This window comes from Dermacentor albipictus, chromosome 1, assembly GCF_038994185.2.
Source record: "Dermacentor albipictus isolate Rhodes 1998 colony chromosome 1, USDA_Dalb.pri_finalv2, whole genome shotgun sequence".
In the NCBI taxonomy this organism is placed as follows: domain Eukaryota; kingdom Metazoa; phylum Arthropoda; class Arachnida; order Ixodida; family Ixodidae; genus Dermacentor; species Dermacentor albipictus.
The window spans coordinates 483,166,979-483,188,378 of NC_091821.1; the positions used below are offsets into that span (position 1 = coordinate 483,166,979).

The 21,400-nt window shown below is 57.3% G+C and overlaps 1 protein-coding gene across 2 annotated transcripts in view; it reads right to left on the bottom strand.

The window, feature by feature from the left end:
- Positions 1 to 21,400, bottom strand: part of LOC135901621 (uncharacterized) — a 142,837-nt gene that overhangs the window by 48,361 nt on the left and 73,076 nt on the right. For both annotated transcript variants that reach the window (XM_065431479.2, XM_065431478.2), the window contains exons 2-3: positions 3,869 to 4,199; positions 1,648 to 3,411 (exon numbers count right to left, since the gene is read on the bottom strand). In XM_065431479.2, the coding sequence (XP_065287551.1) occupies positions 1,648 to 3,411; positions 3,869 to 4,189 (2,085 nt within the window). In that variant the 5' untranslated portion in view covers positions 4,190 to 4,199. The remainder of the gene's footprint in view (positions 1 to 1,647; positions 3,412 to 3,868; positions 4,200 to 21,400) is intronic.

A 21,400-nucleotide genomic window follows, 5' to 3' on the forward strand; every position in this document is an offset into this window, starting at 1 on the left:
CACAGATGAACCGAAAGCCGCATTGCAGGTTAACTCTTTATGTGTTGCGTACTGGGGAACACAAATACTAAATACGCACACAATCGCCTACATCCCACCGCCCAAACATTGTCTGGTTTTGCGCAGCTTAAAAGTTGAGGGTCGTGCTATATTCACGTCATGCGCCGAAATGAAGTGTTTGGTGCAGTTGGGTTTTTTTTTTTTCGTTCCTTAAACGTTAGTACGGCCACACGCACGACATGGATATATTAGCGCTGCTACTAATATAGGAAGGCCGGCACGTGCGCTATATACGACAACGGCAGAGACCGCGGCGAGCTTTCGGAATGTATCTATGCCAAGCAGCCGGCACCGCTTGCGTGCGCCCTTCCCTTCACACGCCCCCCGACCATTAGGGTGCTTCGCATAGAGAGACGCCCTCTCGCCGCTCGTTGGCGACACCCCCCCCCGCTGCAGGGCAGATGCCGCTACGCACGGCGGTGACCGTTTTGAAAGCCGCGGTTCCCAGAAGCGCTCCGGCGGGCAGGCAACTGCTGCTCAGCGGGCAGGCTGCGGCGGCGGCAGCTCCTCCGCAACCTAAAGGAGACGGCGGTGCATCTGGGACGGGTAGATGGGACCACGGGCATCCGCCGGCGTTACGGTTTTTGTTTGTTTTGCGGCATCCGGGTCTACTCGGCAACGCCAACCGCCCGTGCTTTCCGTGAGATACAATCGCCAACGCAGCGCATGCGGTCACGACGGCGAGAAGCAGACGTACTCCGACCCAAAGGAGTCGCATGTTTCTCCTCAGCGACGACAGAGATCTTGGGAGCACTGAAACGTATAGCGTTCAGGAGGCCAGAATACACGCATGAGTTTTGGAGCACGCCTTAATCGCAAGACATCCAGTAAATTTAAGCTTCAAAATATTAATTAAACGGTGCAGACGCGAAGTTAAAAGCAATGTCCCTCCCCAAACGTAGACGCGAGAGTCCTACTTTCACCGCGATAACCCTTTTGCTGCCACGTAAAGAAAGACTTGGAACCTCGCACGGATGATTTTCTTTTTTTCCACCAATACTAATGTGATCGCACCGCGTTTCGAATAACAGTTCTGCATGGCGGTGAAAACATCAAGCGCAACTACACGGCGGCGTGAATACCGCAGTGGAACAGTAAAAACTCTGTGAAGGCACGAAAGCAAAGAGAAAGGATAAGTAGGCTGAATATAAGGAATAATGTTAAAGCGGTATAAGGTCTTCGCAGTTTTTACGGCGCAGTACCTACGAGCCCAGCATGCTCTGCGACGATAACGACCGTTTCTCAACAACTCGAACAGGAGAGCGACGACTCACCGAGAAACACCGCGGCGCATCAGCGGCTCCGCTAATGCGGCCGTTTAGCGAGCGACCTTGCCGCGCCAACCACCAGGGTCAAACGCGTGCGCATTCACGCACGACACGTCCGCGCGGCGCGCACGTTCGCTTTCGAAATCGCCTCCTGCCGACCCGATTAATTGCGGTCGAATCTAGCGTGGTCCGTGCCAGCGCTAGGCGGTGCGCGCACCTTGTTAGGGAGGAGATGATAAATGATAAAGAACTCGCAGCGCTCACAGAGAGCCATCGCGGGCTGCTCGCGATAAATCGAATAAGGTTGTGGCCAACTGACCTCGACTGTTCTCGGCTCCTTGACCCGGTCCTGAGGCGGCGGCGGCGAAGACTTGACGTGCGCCGGCGTGGCGTCCTTGCCCGGCGTCAGCGTCGAAGTTGTCGTGCATGTCGTCGCTGGGAGGTGGTGGTGGTGGTGGTGATGCGCCGGGCGGGGGCTTTCCTCCTTGACGGGCGACGTGACGCCGAACGCGGAGGTGGCCTCCATGGCGGGCAGCGCAGACGACGGGGGCAGCACGTGACCGCCGTTGCTGCTGTGCAGCTGCTGCAGGTACTGCAGGTGCGCTTGGTGCGCGTGCGCGATGACCTCCGCGGCCGTGTTGCGTGGCACCGAAGCGACGCTCGAGGGCGCCGCCGTGGTCGCTGCCTTGTGGTCCCTGAAGAAGAAGTTCAGCGTCGGCTTCTCGTCGTGCGGCGTGGTCAGCTTGCTGTGGTGGTGGTTGCTGTGCTTTCCGTGCAGGCTCGCGGCCGTCGCGCTCGCCGTCGAAGCCAGGGGCAGGGTCGGCTTGCCCAGGAGCAGGGCCCCAGGCGCGGCCGATGGCTCGGCCGTCTTGGGACTCGTCGCCGGCGGCACCGCCGCGATGAGCGGCGGCGGGCTCAGGGGGCTCTTGGCGGCTGGCCGCTTGCCGCCGTCGCTGCTGCCGGTGTGCGAGGTCTTGGCCTCGTCCGGCGGCTGCATCGCTTCGAGCCGGGGCATCTTGGCGCGCTCCGGCTCGGGGGGCGGCGGGGGCCGGCCGCCGCTGGACGAGCCGAGCCTGAGAGAGGAGGTGAGCCGGGACCGCTGCTCTTCGTCGATGACTACCACGTCGCTTATGTGCTGGTGGTGGTGGTCGACGTTGTTGGAGGAAAAGGACGAGCGCTTGCTCGACTTGCCGTGGTGGCTGCTGCTGCTCCGGCTGTTGTTTCGCGACTCGGACGACGATCGGTCCGAGGAGCGCGACGACGAGTCCTTCTTCTTCTGCGGGCTCGGCGTCGTCAGCAGCGGCGTCGTGGTGGGTGGGGGGATGATCGGAGGCAGGCCCCATCCCGGGTAGTAGGGCAGGTGGGCGGCAGCGTTCAGGTAGTCTTCCCGCTTGACCGTCTCGCCGAACGCCGAGCTGAGGCCACCGCCCAGCGAGGGCCTCGGGCCCAGCAGGTTCAGGGCCGCGGCTGCGGCGGCGGCCGCCGCGGCGTTTGCCGCAGCCGTCGACGACGACGAGGTGGACGACGTGGACGTGTCCGTCGTGTGGCGGTTAGAGGACGACTTTTTGTGCTCCCTAGATGAAGACGAGGTGGAGGAAGTGCTCGTGGTCTGCGCCGAGCCCGAAGTGGAGGCGAACTTGGCCGACGTCTGGCTTTCCTGCAGCCTCTGCATGTGCTCGGCCGCGTAACGCACTGGGTCCGCGATGTAGGAAGACGACGACGAGGAGGCCTTGTCCGCGGCGGACACGCCGTTGGCGCGAGGGTACGAGCCGGCCTTGGCGTCGTCGGCCAGGCGGCACGGGTCCGGCTTGGGCATCATGTCGGCGAACACGGAGGAGTAACCGGCGGGAAGCGCGGTGGCAGCCGTCGGAGGGTACAGCGACCGGGCCAGGTCCCCCGGCGCCAGCGCTGGCGCGCCCGCGCCTCGCATGCTGAGCGCCAGCGCGGCGGCCGGCTCCAGGAAGGCGGCCGTGGAAGGCGCAGCCGCCCGGGCGGTCGAGTGGAAGGCCACCTGCTGGTCCAGGCAGCCCAGCCGGGCGGCGGCCATGGCGTGGTGCTGCGCCGCTGCGGCGCTCCCGAAAGCCTGCAGCGGGGCGATCAATGGCGGTGTCGCGGTCACTTTACCGAGCTTCCACACGCAGAGTACCAAACTGCAAGCGGCTGCTTTAATTAGTACAGAGGTTCCATATGTCAGAAGTAGCAGAGTGAAGTCAAAGGAGGCCGCCTTGGCGTTCGCAAGTAAAGCTCCCCGCTCTCAGTTATGAGGGTTCACCTGTATAAAAATGCCCTGTTTCTCTGGTTTACGTGAAAATAAAAATTCACTGATTGACTTAAAGCAATGACAGCTGAGCGGGGAGTTAACTTTTCACTGAAAGATTCTCGGCCCTTTCATGACTGCATGCAGAATTTTATCACCCGTATGTAGCACTTATGGCAAAAAAAAAAACACCGTTACCCCGGAGCGACGCCCAGACAGGTTGTGAAAGGAACCCCGCGCGTACACACACACAGAGCCACCGGAGGAAGGAGGACACACGCACCTGCTGCAGGAAGGCGTCGGCGGCGACTCGCTGCTGGTAGTGCTGCAGCCGCAGGAAGGCTGCCGGATCGAGCAGGTGCCGGCCGTAGGCAGCAGCCAGCTTGCGGTGCTCGAGGAGCAGGAGCTCCTCGGCGGCCGCGGCCTCGGGCCCGTCGGGCCGCACGTGCTTGAGCGACAGGTCCAGCGGAATCTCGCCGCGCTCCCCGCGGACGCCCGCCGAGCCGGCGAGCGCAGCCGCTGCCGCGGCGGCGGTCACGCCGTCCAGCGGGCCGCGGCCGTCGAACGGCCGCACCGCCGGAGGGAAGAAGCTCGCGTAGTACATCGCCGCCGTCCTGCGACACCGGGAGCGAACGAATGAGTACGTATGCAATACATACACGTGTGCAAGCGGTGCTTTATCGAATACGGAGAGAGTCGAGCGAGTGGGTTCGTACTTCGCTACAGGAAAGTGTGCAACTGGTCTGTGACGACACACACACACACACAAGCGCAAGAACTTACGGACTCGATGCTAGGCACTTTGCGTTTCAGCGTCGGTATCGTTCGATTTTATTTATTTCTCATGGTCGCAGTGGTAACGCTTCGTGGGTGACGCCAGTTTGACGCGGAATACCGAATGCAGCCTTCGACTTTGCAGGTGCCCGAGTACTGCGCGGATAGGCCGCTGCAGCTTGTTCCACACATGGCTACACCAGCTTCGCATTCCCGCTGATGACCAGCGGTCAACGAAATCAACAGAACAGAGCATGGTCGTAGCAGCAGCAGCAGCAGCAGTAGTAGTAAATACAGAATAAGAGTCCGTTTTCAAAAGGCTATCACAAATAACACGACGAAGAGAGCGTCACTCCGCCGAGTAATATGTACGACAATATCGCCAAATACAACAAAAAAAAAAACTCTCCAAACTCACGCCGATTTTTTTCGCACGGTGTTTCTTATGACATAGGTTTTCTGTTTCCAGACAAGCGCCTTCAATATGTATGGATGTGTCCAAGCGATCGAAACCACCATGAAAAGGCGATCTTTATCGACGGGATGCCGCGAAAAGAACAATAGAAAGATAAATTACCCCCCCCCCTCCCCAGCTAAGTATTATGAAAGGTCGCGCTCTCAAGCAAGACGAATGTGGAGGTGATTGTCTCTACGTGACAGATTGGTGCGACCGATGCAAAAAAAGGAAGCAGAAGATGCGACGCTGCGTGGGGTAACTATGAAAAACAAAAGAAACAAAAGAAAGAGAAAACTGTCGGAACAGTATAAGGCCACGGACGCAGACGTCGTCACATTCCCCGCGCCCATGCAGCCGCGCGACACTGACCGATCCTATACAGGCAGCCCGCGAAGGCACTGAATGTCGCATAGCGGCCGTGTACATGAAACCTCTGGAGCTCTGGAGATGGCGGTTGCACACTTGACTGATCGCAGAGTCGCGCGAGTGCGGCGGCAGCTTTTGGGCGCAGTCGGAGCGACGAGCTCGAAAAGCCTGCGCTGCGCATTCCCATTTGCGCGGGCATTATTGCGGAGCGCTTATCAGCGTTTTTCGCCGCCACCGTTGTCGTATCTCCATGGCGCGGAACCGAAAAAAGAAAGTAAAAAAATCGACGGGAGGATTTGTCACACGGCGCGCGTGGATGCGTGCGACTCTCGATCGTTCGGTTCGCGAAGTGTGAACGAGCCGTTTAAGACATGCATGACGTTTACATATAAAAACAAATTAAAAGTTATGGAATTTTACTTGCCAAAACCACTTTCTGATTACGAGGCACGCCGTAGTGGAGGACTCCGGAAATTTCGACCACCTGGGGTTCTTTAACGTGCACCTAAATCTAACCACACGGGTGTTTTCGCATTTCGCCCCCATCGAAATGCGGCCGCCGTGGCTGGGATTCGATCCCGCGACCTCGTACTCAGCAGCCCAACACAAGGTCGCGGGATTAAATTAGTGTAAATAACTCTGGCGTTAGTGTTTGCACTTGTAGTGGTTCAGCTTACATGGGAATGGTAGGGACTGTGTGCATGCATTTGCCTCAACTTCGCCTTTCTCGCTGGAAAAAAAAAAAAAACGACTTAGCGGGTTTGCAAGTTGATCAGGTTCAACAAAATATTTGGTTATAAATCCAACGATTCGCAGCGATTATGCGTGTCCGCGGGAACCTATTGACTTCGTGCGCTCAGGAAATAATAATTGCTAGGAGACTAAGACAGCTAAAGCGCACGTGACAAATAACGCCGCAAGAACGCCTGAAGCCACAGACTCGAAAACTATACAGGCAGATGCATATAACAGTTCGAATGACCCGCCGCGACGGCTCAGAGGCTACATGGCGTTGAGCTGTTAAGCACGAGGTCGCGGGATCAGATCTCGACCGCGGCGACCGCATTTCCACGGGGGCGAAAAGAAAGAAACACCCGTGTCCCATGCATTGGGGGCACGTTGAAGACTTCCTCGTGGTCAAAATTATTCCGGAGTCCTGCACTAAGGCGTGCGCGTCATAATGAAACCTTGGTTTTTACACGTAAAACACTCACTAACATTGGAACGGTAGCTCGGCGATAGCACAGTTTCCGCTAACAATTCCAGTACGAAAATGTATGCCTCAAAGGCAGTCTCTGCTTCTACGACAGTAGTTTGAAGGCGTCAATCCGGTAATTGTTTCGTTTCATATTTCAGATGGCGGGCAACACTGATGAACGGTGACGGGAGAAACGACAGTCGGAAACTCGTGGACAAATACACGCCATGCGCGCATGGTCCGCACACCACAGTGACGTAGCTGTCTGCTCTCTTCGCACCTGTTTCGAACAAGGAACGGGCAAATATAGTCGAACACTTGCATTCGAATGGACCACCACTAACACAGACCGTTAACCGACGTACACGAGTGTGTTCCAAGCGCAGCACAGCGACTTCCATCAATGCCCAGCGCAGTGTACATCAAACCGAAACGGCTAAACGCTGGAACAGTTGAGACAAGTCCTGTCAACACTTTTCACGCACACAAGCTTTATATATATGTGTGTACCTATAGCTTGATAGGTTAAGCTGCACACGACCAAAACCGTCTCGCGCCGATACCCGGAGCGCGCCCAGAGCAGTAGACTTCGCAGCCGTCGTTCTTTCCGCGCCTGTTGCGCAAACAAGGCCACATTATACGACGGAAAGGACAATGGCCCGAAACCAACGGATCGTCGCGGCAGACTGCTTTCCATTCAGTCGTGAGAACGCGAAGATGAGAGCAACGTCCCCACCCACCCATTAGACGCGTTTGCCTCACGCTTTCGACTATTCGCGAGACAGGCCGTGCGTTCGAGTTTGTAATGCAGTCCCGGGAGGCGACCAGAAAAAATGGCGAATATCTCGCGCGATTTCCGAGCCTCGGCGCAATGCGCTTCGCTGAAAGCCCCGTCATATATAGAAGAAGGCTGTAAGAAAAAAAAAAAGCAAGATAAATCCAAGACCCGTTTGTACTGTTGTCTCGAGATCGTTTTCTTCGCAACCGATAGGCGTTCTTCGACGGTTTCCTTTTTTCCTTCTTGTTTTTGACCACGTTGAAACCTTTTCCTTTCTCTCTCTCTTTCTTTCTTCCGTTCTTTCTTTCTTCAAGTACGCCCGGCCGATTGCACCACGCACACGCTCCGCTCTTCCATCAGTCATTCTCATTATCCTCACAAGCGTCGCATTCCACCGGAACCCTTCGCGCCGTGACGGCGGCGGGCGCCGGCAATAGACGAAGAAGAGACTGCGATCGAGATGCGCAGGGACGCGAAGAAACGTGAGGGGATTCATAAAGGAGGGCGGCCGTACGCAGCCGAGTGCTGCAGCTACACAGCAGGCTTCGCAACAGCCGCGCACCCCAACGAGCGCGCGCGTCTTGTAATAGGACGGCGCAGATGGCGACCGTCTCGCCCGCCAGCCAGCCCAGACAGCGGGAGGGGGGGCAGAGACGTCAGTGGCCGCCGCCCGAAAGACGATACAGAGGAGCCCGCCCCAGTCCACACGCGAAGGGGTCCGTGGGCGCAAGACCGACGCCGCTCGAGCGGGCACGGCGCGTTGCGACACGTTCGATGCGCGGCACTGCGCGCGACTCTCTCCTGGGGGGCCTTTGAGTCGCCGTGCCGCTGCTGGCGCCCAGTAAGGACCCCCGGCCTCGAGTGTCGAAAGCCAGGGAGCAGAGACGACGCCTCGGGCGAAGCTGTCCGTCGCTGGCCCATCAGCGCCAGAGACTGGCTTCGCTGCGGCATATATATATATATATATATATATATATATATATATATATATATATATATATATATATATATATATATATATACACGAGCGAGGGTCGACCCACGTGATGCACTCAGCAGCGCGAATCGCCGGGTCCCGACGCTTGTGCCGCGAAATAAGTATGGCACCGATGATTTCCTCGGTGCTCCTAGAATCTTGCGAGGCTCGCCGAGCTAGACCGAAGTTGTGGATTTGCAACATCGACTGCGCAGTGAGAGATGATAAGTGTTGAAATTCCTCGAACTTGTACACGCTAACTTAGTGAGAATTAATGGCGCGACTCACCCAAGTCTGCAAAACAGAGCCAAAGGCGGGCGCGCTTCAGGAATTGGCGCAGTACAAACGCGAGATCGGCACAACGGTGAGTGCGCCCAATCGGGTCTCGAGTACATACTTAGCACGAGATTCTGATTCTCAAGTGTAAAGCTTTTCCTTTTTTCCTTATCCTGGTTTTCCAGAGTACGTAGAACTACTGCTAGACACATGACGCCGGGGGTTTGACGTTCCATATAAGCCCAGCCAGCCATTACGAATATTCTGCACGCGGTGTTGCTCCTGGACAGCGTCTTTTACCTTTGTACGTCACTCTCCAAGTCTTTCCGTTTCTAACAAACGTATCGAATTTCGCATAAAGCGAAAATAGAAAAACAAACGCTTGTGATTACACATAAACAAGCAACGCATCCGGCTCGAAACCAGAAGCCGCGAAACAAGGGAGGCGTGCGAAGAGCGACCGCGCGGCGTATTACGCGGCGTGGCCGGACGAGCGTCGTTATCTCGCATGCAAATTGCGCCCCATGCACGCGCGCGCCCCAGCCTCAAGTGGCGCTGCGCCCAACTCGCGGCGAAAGGCAGCGGCATCACCGGCGGCGGCGCACGTCGCCGTTTAGAGCAGTAATTGCGGCGGCGGGCGCAGCATAAACGGGGCCACGGCTCGCTCGCTCGCGCGCGCCCCGCCGAAAGCGCGAGCAAAACGCGGAGCGGGCGCTGATTGGTTTTAGAGCCGCCCGCTCGCCGGTGCGCTCGAGCCGCAACAACGCGCAGTCCCCGGCCGACAATTTAGCCGTCACGAGGGAGGGCGTTGGAAGGCCAGAAGACACGCGGTGCGCAAAACAGCAGCGAAAGCAATTAACGGGGAATGCTGCAGCGTTAAGCGCGCGCGGCGGCGGCTCTAGCGGTTAATAACGCTGGCGATACCGCGCTACGTATACACGCTCTCCCCTCCTATCACACCAAACGCCTTCTGCGCGATGCGGCGTCAAAGCTGCGACCCGCACAGTTTTCCCTCGTATAACGAGGCGTGCTTCCGGAGTAGGCGGTTGAGCCCGGGTCGCTTTAACGGCCTCGCAACAGGTGACGAGGACCGGATGGTTAGACGTCCGCATCTTCCAATGAATCACTATTTTCGCCGTAAAGCTTCGCACGAATTCATGGTGGCGTTTTACAAATGAGTTCCTCGCGGGCAACTCGACTGGCCCGAAGTCCCGCGATATATTTACGGCGGCATCGGCGGGAAGGAACGGAGCAATCAAATGACATCTGTATGCCTGGTATCCAGACTCGAAGGGAATGACTGCATTCAGGGAATGACCGGAAGACGCACGCCGACTATATATATATATATATATATATATATATATATATATATATATATATATATATATATATATATATATCAAGCTAGTGCTTATGCGCACAGAGCTTAAGAGTCATTCGTTGCTAAACGTGAACGCTAATCGGCTCACAGTGACCCCAACTGTAGACGCGCGGCTGATTGAAATCGGGTCCGCGGCGCCCCAGCCGGCGCAGGCGTAAGCAACCGAAACAAAAGAAGCAATAACAAAAGGGTCAATATGCGGCAGTCAGGCCACACATGCAAACTGGAATTCTTGAGCTCCCATGGCCTATAGAAAGCGAGTAGGGCATATAGTCTTTCTAACTTTCAATCTTTTCAAATGCCTTTACAGTCACAGAAAACTGTCGCGCAAGAAGGCAACTGAGTAGAATGCGAACGCTCGTACTCAACTATTTATGTAAAAGAACCACCTGCGACCGCAACGGCACGGCAGCTACTTTGGTGTACAACTATCTTCGTTTCCATCTTCGTATAACTATATTATGTCTCGTAAAAAAAAAGCGTTACGTCTACTGCCTACTTGTTGCTTATTGCGCAATCATGTGACAGCCAAAATGCCTATGCTGAGGAGACAAGACTTCACTACACACCGCATCTTCTAAACTTTTTTTTTTTTTTACGCTGCCGACGATGAATAATGAATAGCTACTTCGGCCAAGTGTGTCCTTGTCAAAGGAACGATGAAATAAAAGTGCAACATCAAAGCGAAGGCCTGTCGCGTGTTGCAACGTGTTGCAGAAGCGATCAACGTGATGCAGAAGTGTTGCTGCGGGTAAGCACGCAAAGAAGACGCTTGATTATCACCTAAGTTATAGTAAAGTCCCACTTGGCTAAGCGCGACGCACACTGAAGTCGCCGAAACAGTAACTCGGCAGCACTAACGTGGGAAGCTTTCCTCCCATTTTGAGCGGCTTGCAGCGGATGGAGTCCGAACAAACGCGCCGCTTAGGTGAATCGCTGCACTGCTGCGCGCCCAGCAAATCCGAATATTCGCTAAAGCCCATCTTTTGAAAACGAAAGACATGACCTCTGCAAAGCTCTCAACCAGTTATATAGAAAACCATTCACCTTGAACAAGGTCTTGGGACCATGGCCTCGCATATCGCACCTACAAACGGCCGCAAAAGCGCTGCTGCGATATTTGAAAGCTACTGGATTGAGTCAGCGTCTGTGATCCGGAATGAGTGACCGAACGATATCCCCACTGGATTTTCTCTTTTAATCTTTCTGTCCCCTTTTCCCTTTCCCGAGTGTAGGTTAGCCAACCGGGCCCAGTCCTGGTTAACCTCCCTACCTTTCATTTATCATATGCTCTCTCTCTCTCTCTCTCTCTCTCACTCACTAAAGCCCAAGTTATTTGCTCGACACTGCAACTTACTCGTTCATATGCGAGCGTCTTGTCGTATACACGCGTCTGATGTCATGCTTCAACGAAACGCGAAATGACGCATACTCGAAACTCAACAACTGGTATCGCGCAATAGTGCGCCAATCGCCAAACATCGGGAAAAAGAATGAAAGACCAAAGACTAATGGAATGACGTCAACCGAGACCCAAACACTCAAACCGCTCGGCGCGTGAGTGTGGCGCAATCGGCACACATGGCACGACATGGAGCGCCGCAGCGATGGGCCACACTCGGGGGCGGAGGGGGGGCTGCACCTGTTTCCGGGCGGCACTATCACACCCGACAACTGCGCACAAATGCGGCATCAGCAGCAGCGACAACAAAACAAACGAGCGCAAGGCGACCGAAGAAGCAGGGCGTCGCCACAAGCGCGAGCGGGCGAGCGCGCTTTCGATTAGGCGCGCGCAAACACGGTACACGCAGGCACAGCGCTCCCAAAGCCAATCGACCGTGCCGCGCCGCGCGGACAGCGCTCACGGCCCAACGCGGCTGCCTCGCCTGCCTCGCTTTTCAAAGCCCGTCGCGCGCGCGTGAGCCCGCCGCGCCTGTTTCGCCCCCCCCCCCCCCCCCCCCTCCTCGCTCCCGAGCAGAGCGCTGCTTCGTTTGCGCTCGGCGTCGCCCCGCTGGCGGGCCGCGCACAGCTGTTTTTCCGGCGGCACGCACGCACGCACAGTCGTCGAGCGGGGCGCGCGACGCCGCCGCCGGCATAGTAATCTTCGGATCAATAGGCGGACGTGAGGGCGTGCTCGCGCCGAACCCGGACTGCACCGAGTCACTCTAAAAGCGTGCAGTACTCGCGGTTGCTGCGGCTGGCCTCGGCCAAGCAAGAGAGCGAAGAACACGCCGGCGCAGAGCCAACGTGGGCGCCGCACGGCTCGTGGCCACCGTCGCCTCCTCTCGACAGCAGCCGAACGGAAGAAGCACTGGTATACGCGCGCTGCAAGAGGCGCTCTATTTCCGATATCGACTTCTAAGCGCACTAACAAATAACCCGACACGGAACAAAACTTGCAACAAACTTTCGGCATGCCTTTGTTTTTCCCGAGCATAATGGCTGCATTAGAGCTCTGGGTGACTTAGTGCACAGCTGGGCAATTGGCGACTGTGAGACTGCCGCGATGTACGTCGAACGCAGTCGCTGCTTGACTGGTTCATTTATTTACGAAGCCACGCGCCGTTGCGGCCACTGTACGGGACGCGCCGTTTCGAACTGAGGAATCCTCCTTCCTATCGCGACAGCAGCAGGAAAAGTGCTGGCAACGACTATCCGCTCCCCGGCTGCCGCTCGAAGCCAGGGCCGCGCTGGCTCTTTTCCTGCGCGGCCAACGCGCGCGCACCCCCGACTGCAGCGTCCGGACCACGCTATCTCCTCCGCGAAATAGGATACGCCGGGGTGGGCTCGGGTTACCCGCCTCCGCGCGTTAGCGCGCGCTTCCGTGCCGCTGGAGGCGAGGAAGACGAGAAAGAGAAAACGAACGCTCGGAGAGGAAATGGAAGCAAAGAAAAAAAGGGCTAGGCAGACGAGAAGCCGTCAGCGGAGGACGTCCTAACGACGTACGCGGTGGCGAGTCGCCGGCGTCACCGCGGGATTCTCAACCGGCTCGCCAAGGGAGGCGGAAACGGGGCAGCAGCAGCAGCAGATCATTCCGGCGGGCCGCCACGAGCTCTGCTAGAAATGGACGGGTGCGCGCGCCGAAGGTTGGGGCGGGGGGGGGGGAGGAGGGGAGGCGGGCACCGTTCGGAGGCAAACGATGGAACGGCTAGCTGCGCGGGAACAAAGTCGGCACGATCACACGCTGAGGACGGGAGCGCCGCCGGCGGCTCGTTAGCGTTCGCCTGGCGGCTCGCTTGGCAGGAGGCAAGCGCCCCCCCCCCCCCCTCCCTCTTCGGTCCGACAACAACGCTGCTGCGACGATACGCTCGCAGACGTCACACCGCGTAGGCGCTTCTTTGTTAACGCGTGTTCGTCTTCCCGGCTTTGTGCGGAGCGTCATCTGTTGCTGCTGTCTGCTCGGGAGTTGAGGCGCCAGCAGGGCGCCATATACCGCGACATTCGCCGGCGAAAAAAAAAAAATATCCATATAAGCATATGCCTGACCCCAGAGCCTCGTCGGCAAATAGAGATAGAGCTTGCTGACGAAGGCGTGGCTGTTTGAGTAGTCCGAGGGCGCGAGGCTGCAGCATGTGCGAGATTAGGGTCAACCGCGCGCCAAGTAGCTAGCGAGTGAGCCTGCTCGTCCACGCCAGCAGCCCGTGGCGGTGGGAATGAAGGGGAAGAGCGGTAGCAGCGCGATACACGCGCTGCCTGCCTCGGTCGGCAGCAACGGAAACGAGGGGGTGGGTGCAGGCAGCAGGGGGCGGTCGGCCAGCGGCTCCCCTCGTTCCATTGACGACCACTGCGGCCAACTGCTCTGCTCGGCGCGCACCCAGCGCTGCTGGCACCGACACGGTGGGGGGAGGGCAAGGCTCGGTCGCGCCGCTATTAGCGTGCCGCGGTTGAACTACCCCACCCGGCGCTGCTTCTAATCTTGGCCGCCGCCCCGGCACACCGAGGCGCTGAGCTGTCGCCGGCGCAGGCCAGCCGGCTGGGCGCGCCCCTCCCGGAATCTACGACCCTACGCGAGCCCCGGCGAAAACGGGAGCGCGGAGTTGAGAAAGAAAACTGCGAAAGTCGAGAGTTCTGACGAGAAAAGCCGCACTCTATACGAAGGCCGCGGGCCCAGCTACCGCCTTCGGCGGAATGAGGCACCCCCTGTCGGGCGATTGTATACGTGTTCGTGTTCCGTCTCGGGAGTCCGTCGTGAAAGCACGCACTGTCTGACTGTCCCGAAAACGGAGGTGCGGGGACCTGCGGACGAGACGCTGCGGTTTTGAGCGGTTTCCGGTCAGGAACGTCACACACTGCGGATGACCTATGCGCGGGGAGACGCAGGGGCCCGGAGCGTTAAGGGACGAGAGGAATTTTCGCTTTCGGTAAGGCAGAAAGTAGCTCATCTGCATGGTTCAGTTGCGCGCTTCTTTCGGTCGTTTGTGATAATACCATCTTTGTTTTTTCTGCTCAGCTCTTGGGATAGTGAGCGGAGACAGCGACACGTAGCGGTCACGTGCGAAGCGAAACCGACCGCCGAGACGAACTTGCGCATAGATCTCTCCGTATACAAGCGGCCGTGTTGCGTTTGCTCTTGCGAACATTTCCCGTTTGAGCCAACCATTGATTTGGAAAGACTTCGCTATGAAATGCACAGCGCTAATTACCTTATACATTGCAGGATTCATAACTTATAATCGCGGTTACCGTCGCCGCGTATACTATATGTAAGCGCGAGCTGGCCGGGAACTTTCTCCTGCGGTTGGCCAGGTTACCTACGAGCAAGCAGCGCCTCTTTGGCCAGAGGAAGCGAGAGAGGGAAAGAGCGAGTACAAGCAAGCACGAAAATCGCAGCGGGAGATGACAGCACAGCCCAAATCACGGCGCTCCGCACCGCCGCAGCATTCCTCACCGACGCGTGCTGGTCTGGGGGCGAGCAATATATAGGCAAGAAAACTTGCGGCTCGCGAAGCAGAAAAGCGATGAAAAAGGAACGTGCGCAAGCGCGAAAGCAAACCGAAAAAAAAAAAAAGCGAGGCGCCCAGCGAGTGTCGTAACGCGAAACGCGGGCCCGAAGGCGCGCTTACTTTCCCGTTCGTCCAGAGAGAGCCTTCCGCGAATTTTTCCTCGACGCTCTTTTCGCTCGTCCACCTCCGGGTAGCGCATCCGCTGTCCTTAGCGCGTGTCTTTCACACGTCGCTGAGATCACGCCGACTGGGCAGAACACGTCTTTAAAGGGACGCTGAAGCAAAACACTAAATCAGTTCAGACGGATAAAGCGTTCTTGGAATAGCTGGTTGGTTATTAGAAGGTGAACGTCGACGCTTCAATATTTGACCGTCGTCTAGAAACCACAACGCCGGGACGCCCCTGTGACGTCACGAATTTGAAATTGTGCACATATGTCCACGTTGAGGCCGCGTCGGTTCCGCAAAAAGTTCCCGAAACGGGACATGTTCGTTCATTGGCTCCTGTAGAACACAATGTAATCTATACTTATTATCTAGGCCCCCAGAAAATGCTGTCAAAATACATGACGTCACAGCGAGATGGTGCGGGAACTTCAGAGAGGCGTCCGCACCCGTCTTTTGTCATTTCGCGTTTTCTGGCTTGCCAAGCGGCTTCCCGTGGTAAGAGTGGTGTTTTCGATATTGTAGAATGGTAATTTACTGATACAGAAGAAACCTTTCTTTCTCTTTAGTGCCCCTTGCACGGCTAGACTGTTGAGATGGTCTTGCGCTAGAACTATGCGTAAGAATATATATGCCAGCCGTTCGTGCCACTTGACATACAGCTAGCGAAGCGGCGTCAACGATACACAACACTTACTAAGAAAAAACTTTGTGAATCCCCCACCCGCCCCCTCCTAAATCTCCATCTAAGTTAATCGGTAACGGACCTTGTGCCGTGGCTGCAGAACACCGTTCATTCTGTAAGCTTCGGCCTCGCGATATTTCAAAATTCCAGGAGCGCTAATTTTGCTAGGCTATAGGAAGGTTCGCCTGCAGCAGGCAGCGCTTACTAAGCTACCAGCAAGTATATATATATATATCTACATTTCCGATATAATCACGAATTACATCGACGGTTTCTGAACGGCACCTTTCTAATCGGAAAGGGTAGCTCGCGCGCTGGTGTTTGCCGACATGCTACAAACTCTGCTTTCACACATGCGCGCGATCGCCACTGGCAAAGCCACACCCGACCCCTCACGACGACACCGACCTCTCGCGATCGCAGAGAGCGCATCGAGACCGATCAAAGGCTCTGCGATCGCGTCACAGCTGGCGCGACGAAGCCGCGTCCCCGGCGCAGGCGAGCCCTGCGCACAGCCAAGTGTTTTGACGTGCTGCAAAGGTAGGTCCGTGCTGACGAAGGTCGCTGAACGCGAAGCCTGCTCGCGCCATGTCAGGCTTTAAAAAAAAAAGAAGAAGAAGAAAAGAACAAGGTCGGGGGAGTCGGTTCAGGACTGAGCAGGCGCGATTGCACGTCGCGACTGACTCCGCCGTGCTTCGCTTCGCCTTTCCTGCAGCTTCGAGGAACCGCCGACACGGACAAACTTCCTTTTTTTTTTTTTATCTTGCGCACATTTCGCCAGGCGCCGCGAGTTGCGCGCCAGACGGCACTTTCGCGCGGCCGACGCGGCAGATGATTGCGAAACGCTAAAGAAAATGCAGCCGCCAACGCCGCCGCCACAGCCAGCGGCCGGCGCGGAAGCCGCTTGCGCTGAAAAGAAAATCACCAGAGAGAGAGAGAGAGAGAGAGAGAAGCGAGTGAAGGCGTTCGGTCGAAGCGAGAGGAACTCGACGGCTCCATTCAACGGCATTCAGCGCAATCGGAGGCGCGAAACATCCGGCGGAGGTGTTAAAGGATTTGTGAAAGCGCAGGCTGACTGCGCGTCGGCCCGCTTCCCTTTCAACGGACGCCTTCTGTTCTTCGGCCGCCGAGGAACGATTTCATTCATTCCCTGCCGTCCGTGAATGCCGAGGGCGCCGCTGCTTGTGCACTGCGTAGTCTGCGCGGGCGGGTCAACACGGGGAAAGCGGCCGCAACTGCGCGTCTACCATTACGCCGCGCAGAAGTACGGGTCAGCTGATGGATGACGTCAGATACAGGTGTAGCGATATATAGACGCTCCACTGTTGCGTGCTTTTCGGCCGCTCTGTTTCGATTATTCGCAAAGCAACGCGTGGCGCGCGAGATACAAAAAGCGGCAAGGTTCGACGTCTGGCTTCTCCGACGTGCTACCGAGTGAATATCTCGTTTCTCACACGTTATTTCCAGAACTGAGGTACCGTTACAGGCACGCGGAAGCACTGACAGTCGCAATTTTGAAATGTGCAATAAAAGCCGCGTTTGGCAGCGACCCTGTCTATGAGTTCTCAACAGCGCGGCGATGGGGAAGGCATGGCACCCAGATTTGTGCCAAAAAAGATTACGACGCCATTTTCCAACCTGAAAGCCCTCCCGCTCCTTAGACGGCGCTATCAACAGAGAGACTAATCACGCAGCTGCAATCATAAGCTTTGCTTCTCCGTTATCGCAACCTACCTCGCATTCAGCTCGCGCTCGCAACAGTCGGGTTGGCGGAGGGTGGAGGGGGGGGCTCCACTGGGAACAACGGCGAAGAACAGCACCCCAACCGCCACACCGGCGCGGGTGAGATGTTCGGGCGGCGGTCAGCTCATCTGTCTTTCCTTTCACGTACTCTCACACTGAAGCGAAAGCGACGGGACCGCCGGGATTCGCATGTTCTTTTTACTTTACCATTCTTTCTTTCCTTTTTTTTTTCCTCTCTTTTGCCAGGATTCAAGGCCGCGCCGGAGAAGCGAGCGTCGGCTGCGGCTGGCCGGCTACGGCAGGTTGCTTGCGTTGCGTGCGTGTGCTTTTGTCTTCCGTTCCTCATTCTTCGTTTACCTCGCCTCCAGGAAGGAAAAAAAAAGACCAACGAAGACGGGGGGGCGGCCGGCCGCGTCTTCCCCGTTGGCCTCGTCCGCGCGGTGCTGCCAGCCCACAGCGACGACGACGACGCACAGGCTTTTCGAAAGGGAAGAAGCCGCGCTGCTGCGTCACGCCGTTCCCGGACCGCGTGGTTGCACAAGTGCCGCCCGCAGCAGCGTCGTTAAAAAGAAAGTCGCAGAATGCGTGTGCCAATCCGCGCGCCGCAGTCCTCCTCGCGTGTTGAAGTCGCCGCTTACCGATCAGCCATCGCCGTTCGCAAACAACGCGCCGGCCAAAAAAAAGTTGCCGTTTGGCACTTGCCGATAATGTTAGTTCAATAATGTCTGCTGGAGGAGGTTAGCTAGCTGGCGACGCGTTCTTCTTTGCATTCTTACAGCACGTGCAAAGCGTAGGGGTAAAAACAAAGACGGAAAGCACCGCGCGCCGTCCTCGGTCCACGCACACCAGTGTCCTGTCCAGAGAACACTTGGTACTGTCCCTTGTTTGTTTTTTTATCCCCTACGCTTCTCTTACGCGTTGTAAAAAACTCGTTCTCCGACTGGAGCGCGCGCTCTCACTGCCAGAGTGTGTCGTGCGCGCTATTACAGACGGCAGTGCACAGCCTCGCGGGACCGTCCGGCGCACAACAACCCGCTGCCTGCCGCCCATGTCATCGCCGGCGGCATTTCCCGCGTCGAGCGAGGCGCGGTTTTCCTCAAAGCGCGAGAACCACCCGCCGCCGCTACTCTCTTCCTTTTTGGGGGCTCCGCTCGGCGGACCCAGACAGGCCTCAGGGTGGCGGGGCGGTGCGTGAGACGCGAAGAGAAATGTCCGCGCCGGCCTTCGCTAGAACGAAGAAAAATGGCCGGAAGCAAAGAAGGCGCTTAGGCAGAGGGGGGGGGCCGACCGACCGAGCCAGCGACCGGTCGGGGCTCCTCGGGCCGCGGAACTCACCGCTTCGCCGTCCTCAATGACGGCGCCGCGTAACGTCCTGTTGTGCGGGGAGGAGAGGAGAGCGGCGGTATAGTTTTTTTTACTACGCGCCACGGCGGTTTCTTCAGTGCCGTGCGGCTTTGAATCATCACCGCGAAAGGGGGGGCTGAAGTGGACAGACAGGCGGCACCGCGGCCGGAAACCTTATTTCTCCCGCGACGCTTCGGGACAGGCGGGCGGCGGGCCGTTTCTTTTGCCTGGCGTCGACGTCCAGCTTTCGCGCGGACCACATAGAGCTGTCAGGAAATACGAAGTTGGACACCGACCGCAATCGCGAAGACTCGACTGAAGTGTATAGAGTCGGTTCACGCGCGCGTACAGCTTGGCTTTACGATGCATGACTCCCCCCCCCCCCCCCCCCCATGGATTTCGTTGTTAAAGCTGTTGATCTGGCAACCATGCAGTGCGGTTAATCATTCACGCAATAGTACGCATTTTTACTCAGAAACGGATTGCGGGCGCTATGTGACATCGTGCCGCATAGGTCGTCGGGACGATACACTGGGACTACTAGAATATAATAAAAAAACAAAAGACCGCCGGATCTGCGTGCCCACCAGCCTCTCTTTAGGCCCGGGGCGCCATTCAAGGCGAAAGGCCTTCCTGCGTAGGAAAAGCCAACGCGTCCGCTAAGAGGTCGGGGAAAGAGCACAGGACCAGCCCGGGAGCTGCTTGATATATGCAGCGTCTACTCTCACGACGCCTTTGTTTCGACCAAACGGGGCTGCCGCGAACCTTATCCTCCGCATCCGGCGCGGGGTGTACCGCACAACGCTCAAGCTCGCACGAGTGCGCGAAGCGGCTCTGAAAGAAGAAGAAAAAAAAAGCACACAAAGGCTGCGGCGCAGAGTGAGGCGGGGGGCAACCCAAGGGACAGGCAAGGGGAGGGTGCGCACGCAATCGTTACGGCCCCAGCTACACGGCGCCGGAGATAGCTGCGGGGCGGGCAGTCGCCGGTCGCTTGCGCTGACACACAAGGCTCGCTCGCTTGCCGCGCCAAGAGAAGCCAGGCGGCGAGGGAGAGGGGGGGCGATGCCGAAGAAGCCAGCCGCCGCCTGCGCGCTTTCCAGCGGCGTCGTGCGTCGGTGCACACACACACGCGCGCACAGAGCGGCGTCGCGTCTCTCCGGTCGCTAGAGCCGAACAATAAAACAATGGGGCCCGCCGTCGACGCAGAGCGCCCGAGTACGGGCGCGGCGCAGCTCGTCCGGCCGAAAAAACAAAGCCCATTCTCCGCCGCCGGGAAAAGGAGTCGTCGCCGAAGAAGCGCGCAGCAGCGGGGCAAAGTGCTGCTGCCTGTCGCGATATTTGGTGCAGACGACAAACCGAAACGAGAGGACGACGGCAGCGCGCCCACAGAAACGGGGACGCGAGACACTGAGCGCGCGCGCGGCTTTCATCCCGGAAGATGTTCGACATATATCTCACACTCTGACACTGCACGTTCTCGACAGGGAATCGATGTAACCTCTCAGTTTTGCACATCCGCATACGGAGAAAGGGACAGTAGCAAGTTCTAGCTGCGCTCCACCTTTCCTTATTAACGGTAGTGCAATCCACCGCCTTACAGTCACTCCGTTTCATCTGAAGGACGTGTTTACCGTACGCCTACGCGCTTTTGCGTACCTTGTTAAACCACACCTAAACCGTCAGTTTTCCGCCAGCGCCGTAATCCCAAGCGTGTTTCGAGCTCGAAGATTCGGCGTGTCGTGCACAAAACGCAACGCATCGATGGGACGTGCAGGGCTTTTCTGCATCGAGGTAGAAAAGCTGTGAAAGTGCTGAGCCGTGTCCTAGCTACACGGTGTCGACGCTGTGGAAGTTTTGCCTCTGCATATTTCCTGGCGGATAGGGTTAGATTTCTCCTCCCACTGTAGACATCAAACAGAGCGAATCATTTCTGTAGAGGTAACCAAATCCATAAGGCTTCGTGTCACTCGGCTAGTGTATACGAGAAAAATTGAATGCATTACGGCACTCGTCCTGTCGTGCACCAGTACTCAACGGCGTGTATGACATGTGACAGCCGACATTCCTCGCTTCAGTACAAAAGCCAACAGAAATTAAACCTTTCCGACCAGCAATTCATTCGTCGTTGAAAGGCACGATGCGGGGCCCGAAGACGACTGACACCATAAAAAATTAAACTTTCCGTGCGTCCACCGCTCGTATGGGTTAATTTGCTAAGTACGTCACTTCCGTCTGCGCGCTGCCATTCTTAGCTGTGGAAACAGAACCTCCAGTTCGCGCCCTCATTCGCCGCCAGGACCGTTCGCTTGCCGTTCGTCGCTCTGCACGACCATCTCGCGCACGCTACAGAGCTTTCGACTTTCCTGCGTCTGCCGCGCAGGGAGGCCTAGCAAACGCGCGGCTCCGCGTGTTCTCGTCTTTCGATGCCGCAGTGCCGCGCCGTCTTCGCTCGCACGCGCGCGCAAGCGGCGGCGCGAAAGGTCACTGGCACCGCTCCAGCGATTCCCGCACGCTGTCTGCTGCTTCGCGCCGAGCGGAGGGGAACGCGCGCGCACGCCCGCGCTGCTCGTGCGCGCCCCGTTGCCGCATGCAAAAAAGATGCAAAGCAACGCGGGCCACGCGTCGTCCCTCCCGAGCGAACGGAGGCGCCGCGGGAGGCTTTTCGCGGCGCGGGTCGGTCGGTCGCTCGCTTGTGTACGCGTCGCTGACTCCGCTGCTCCGTGACG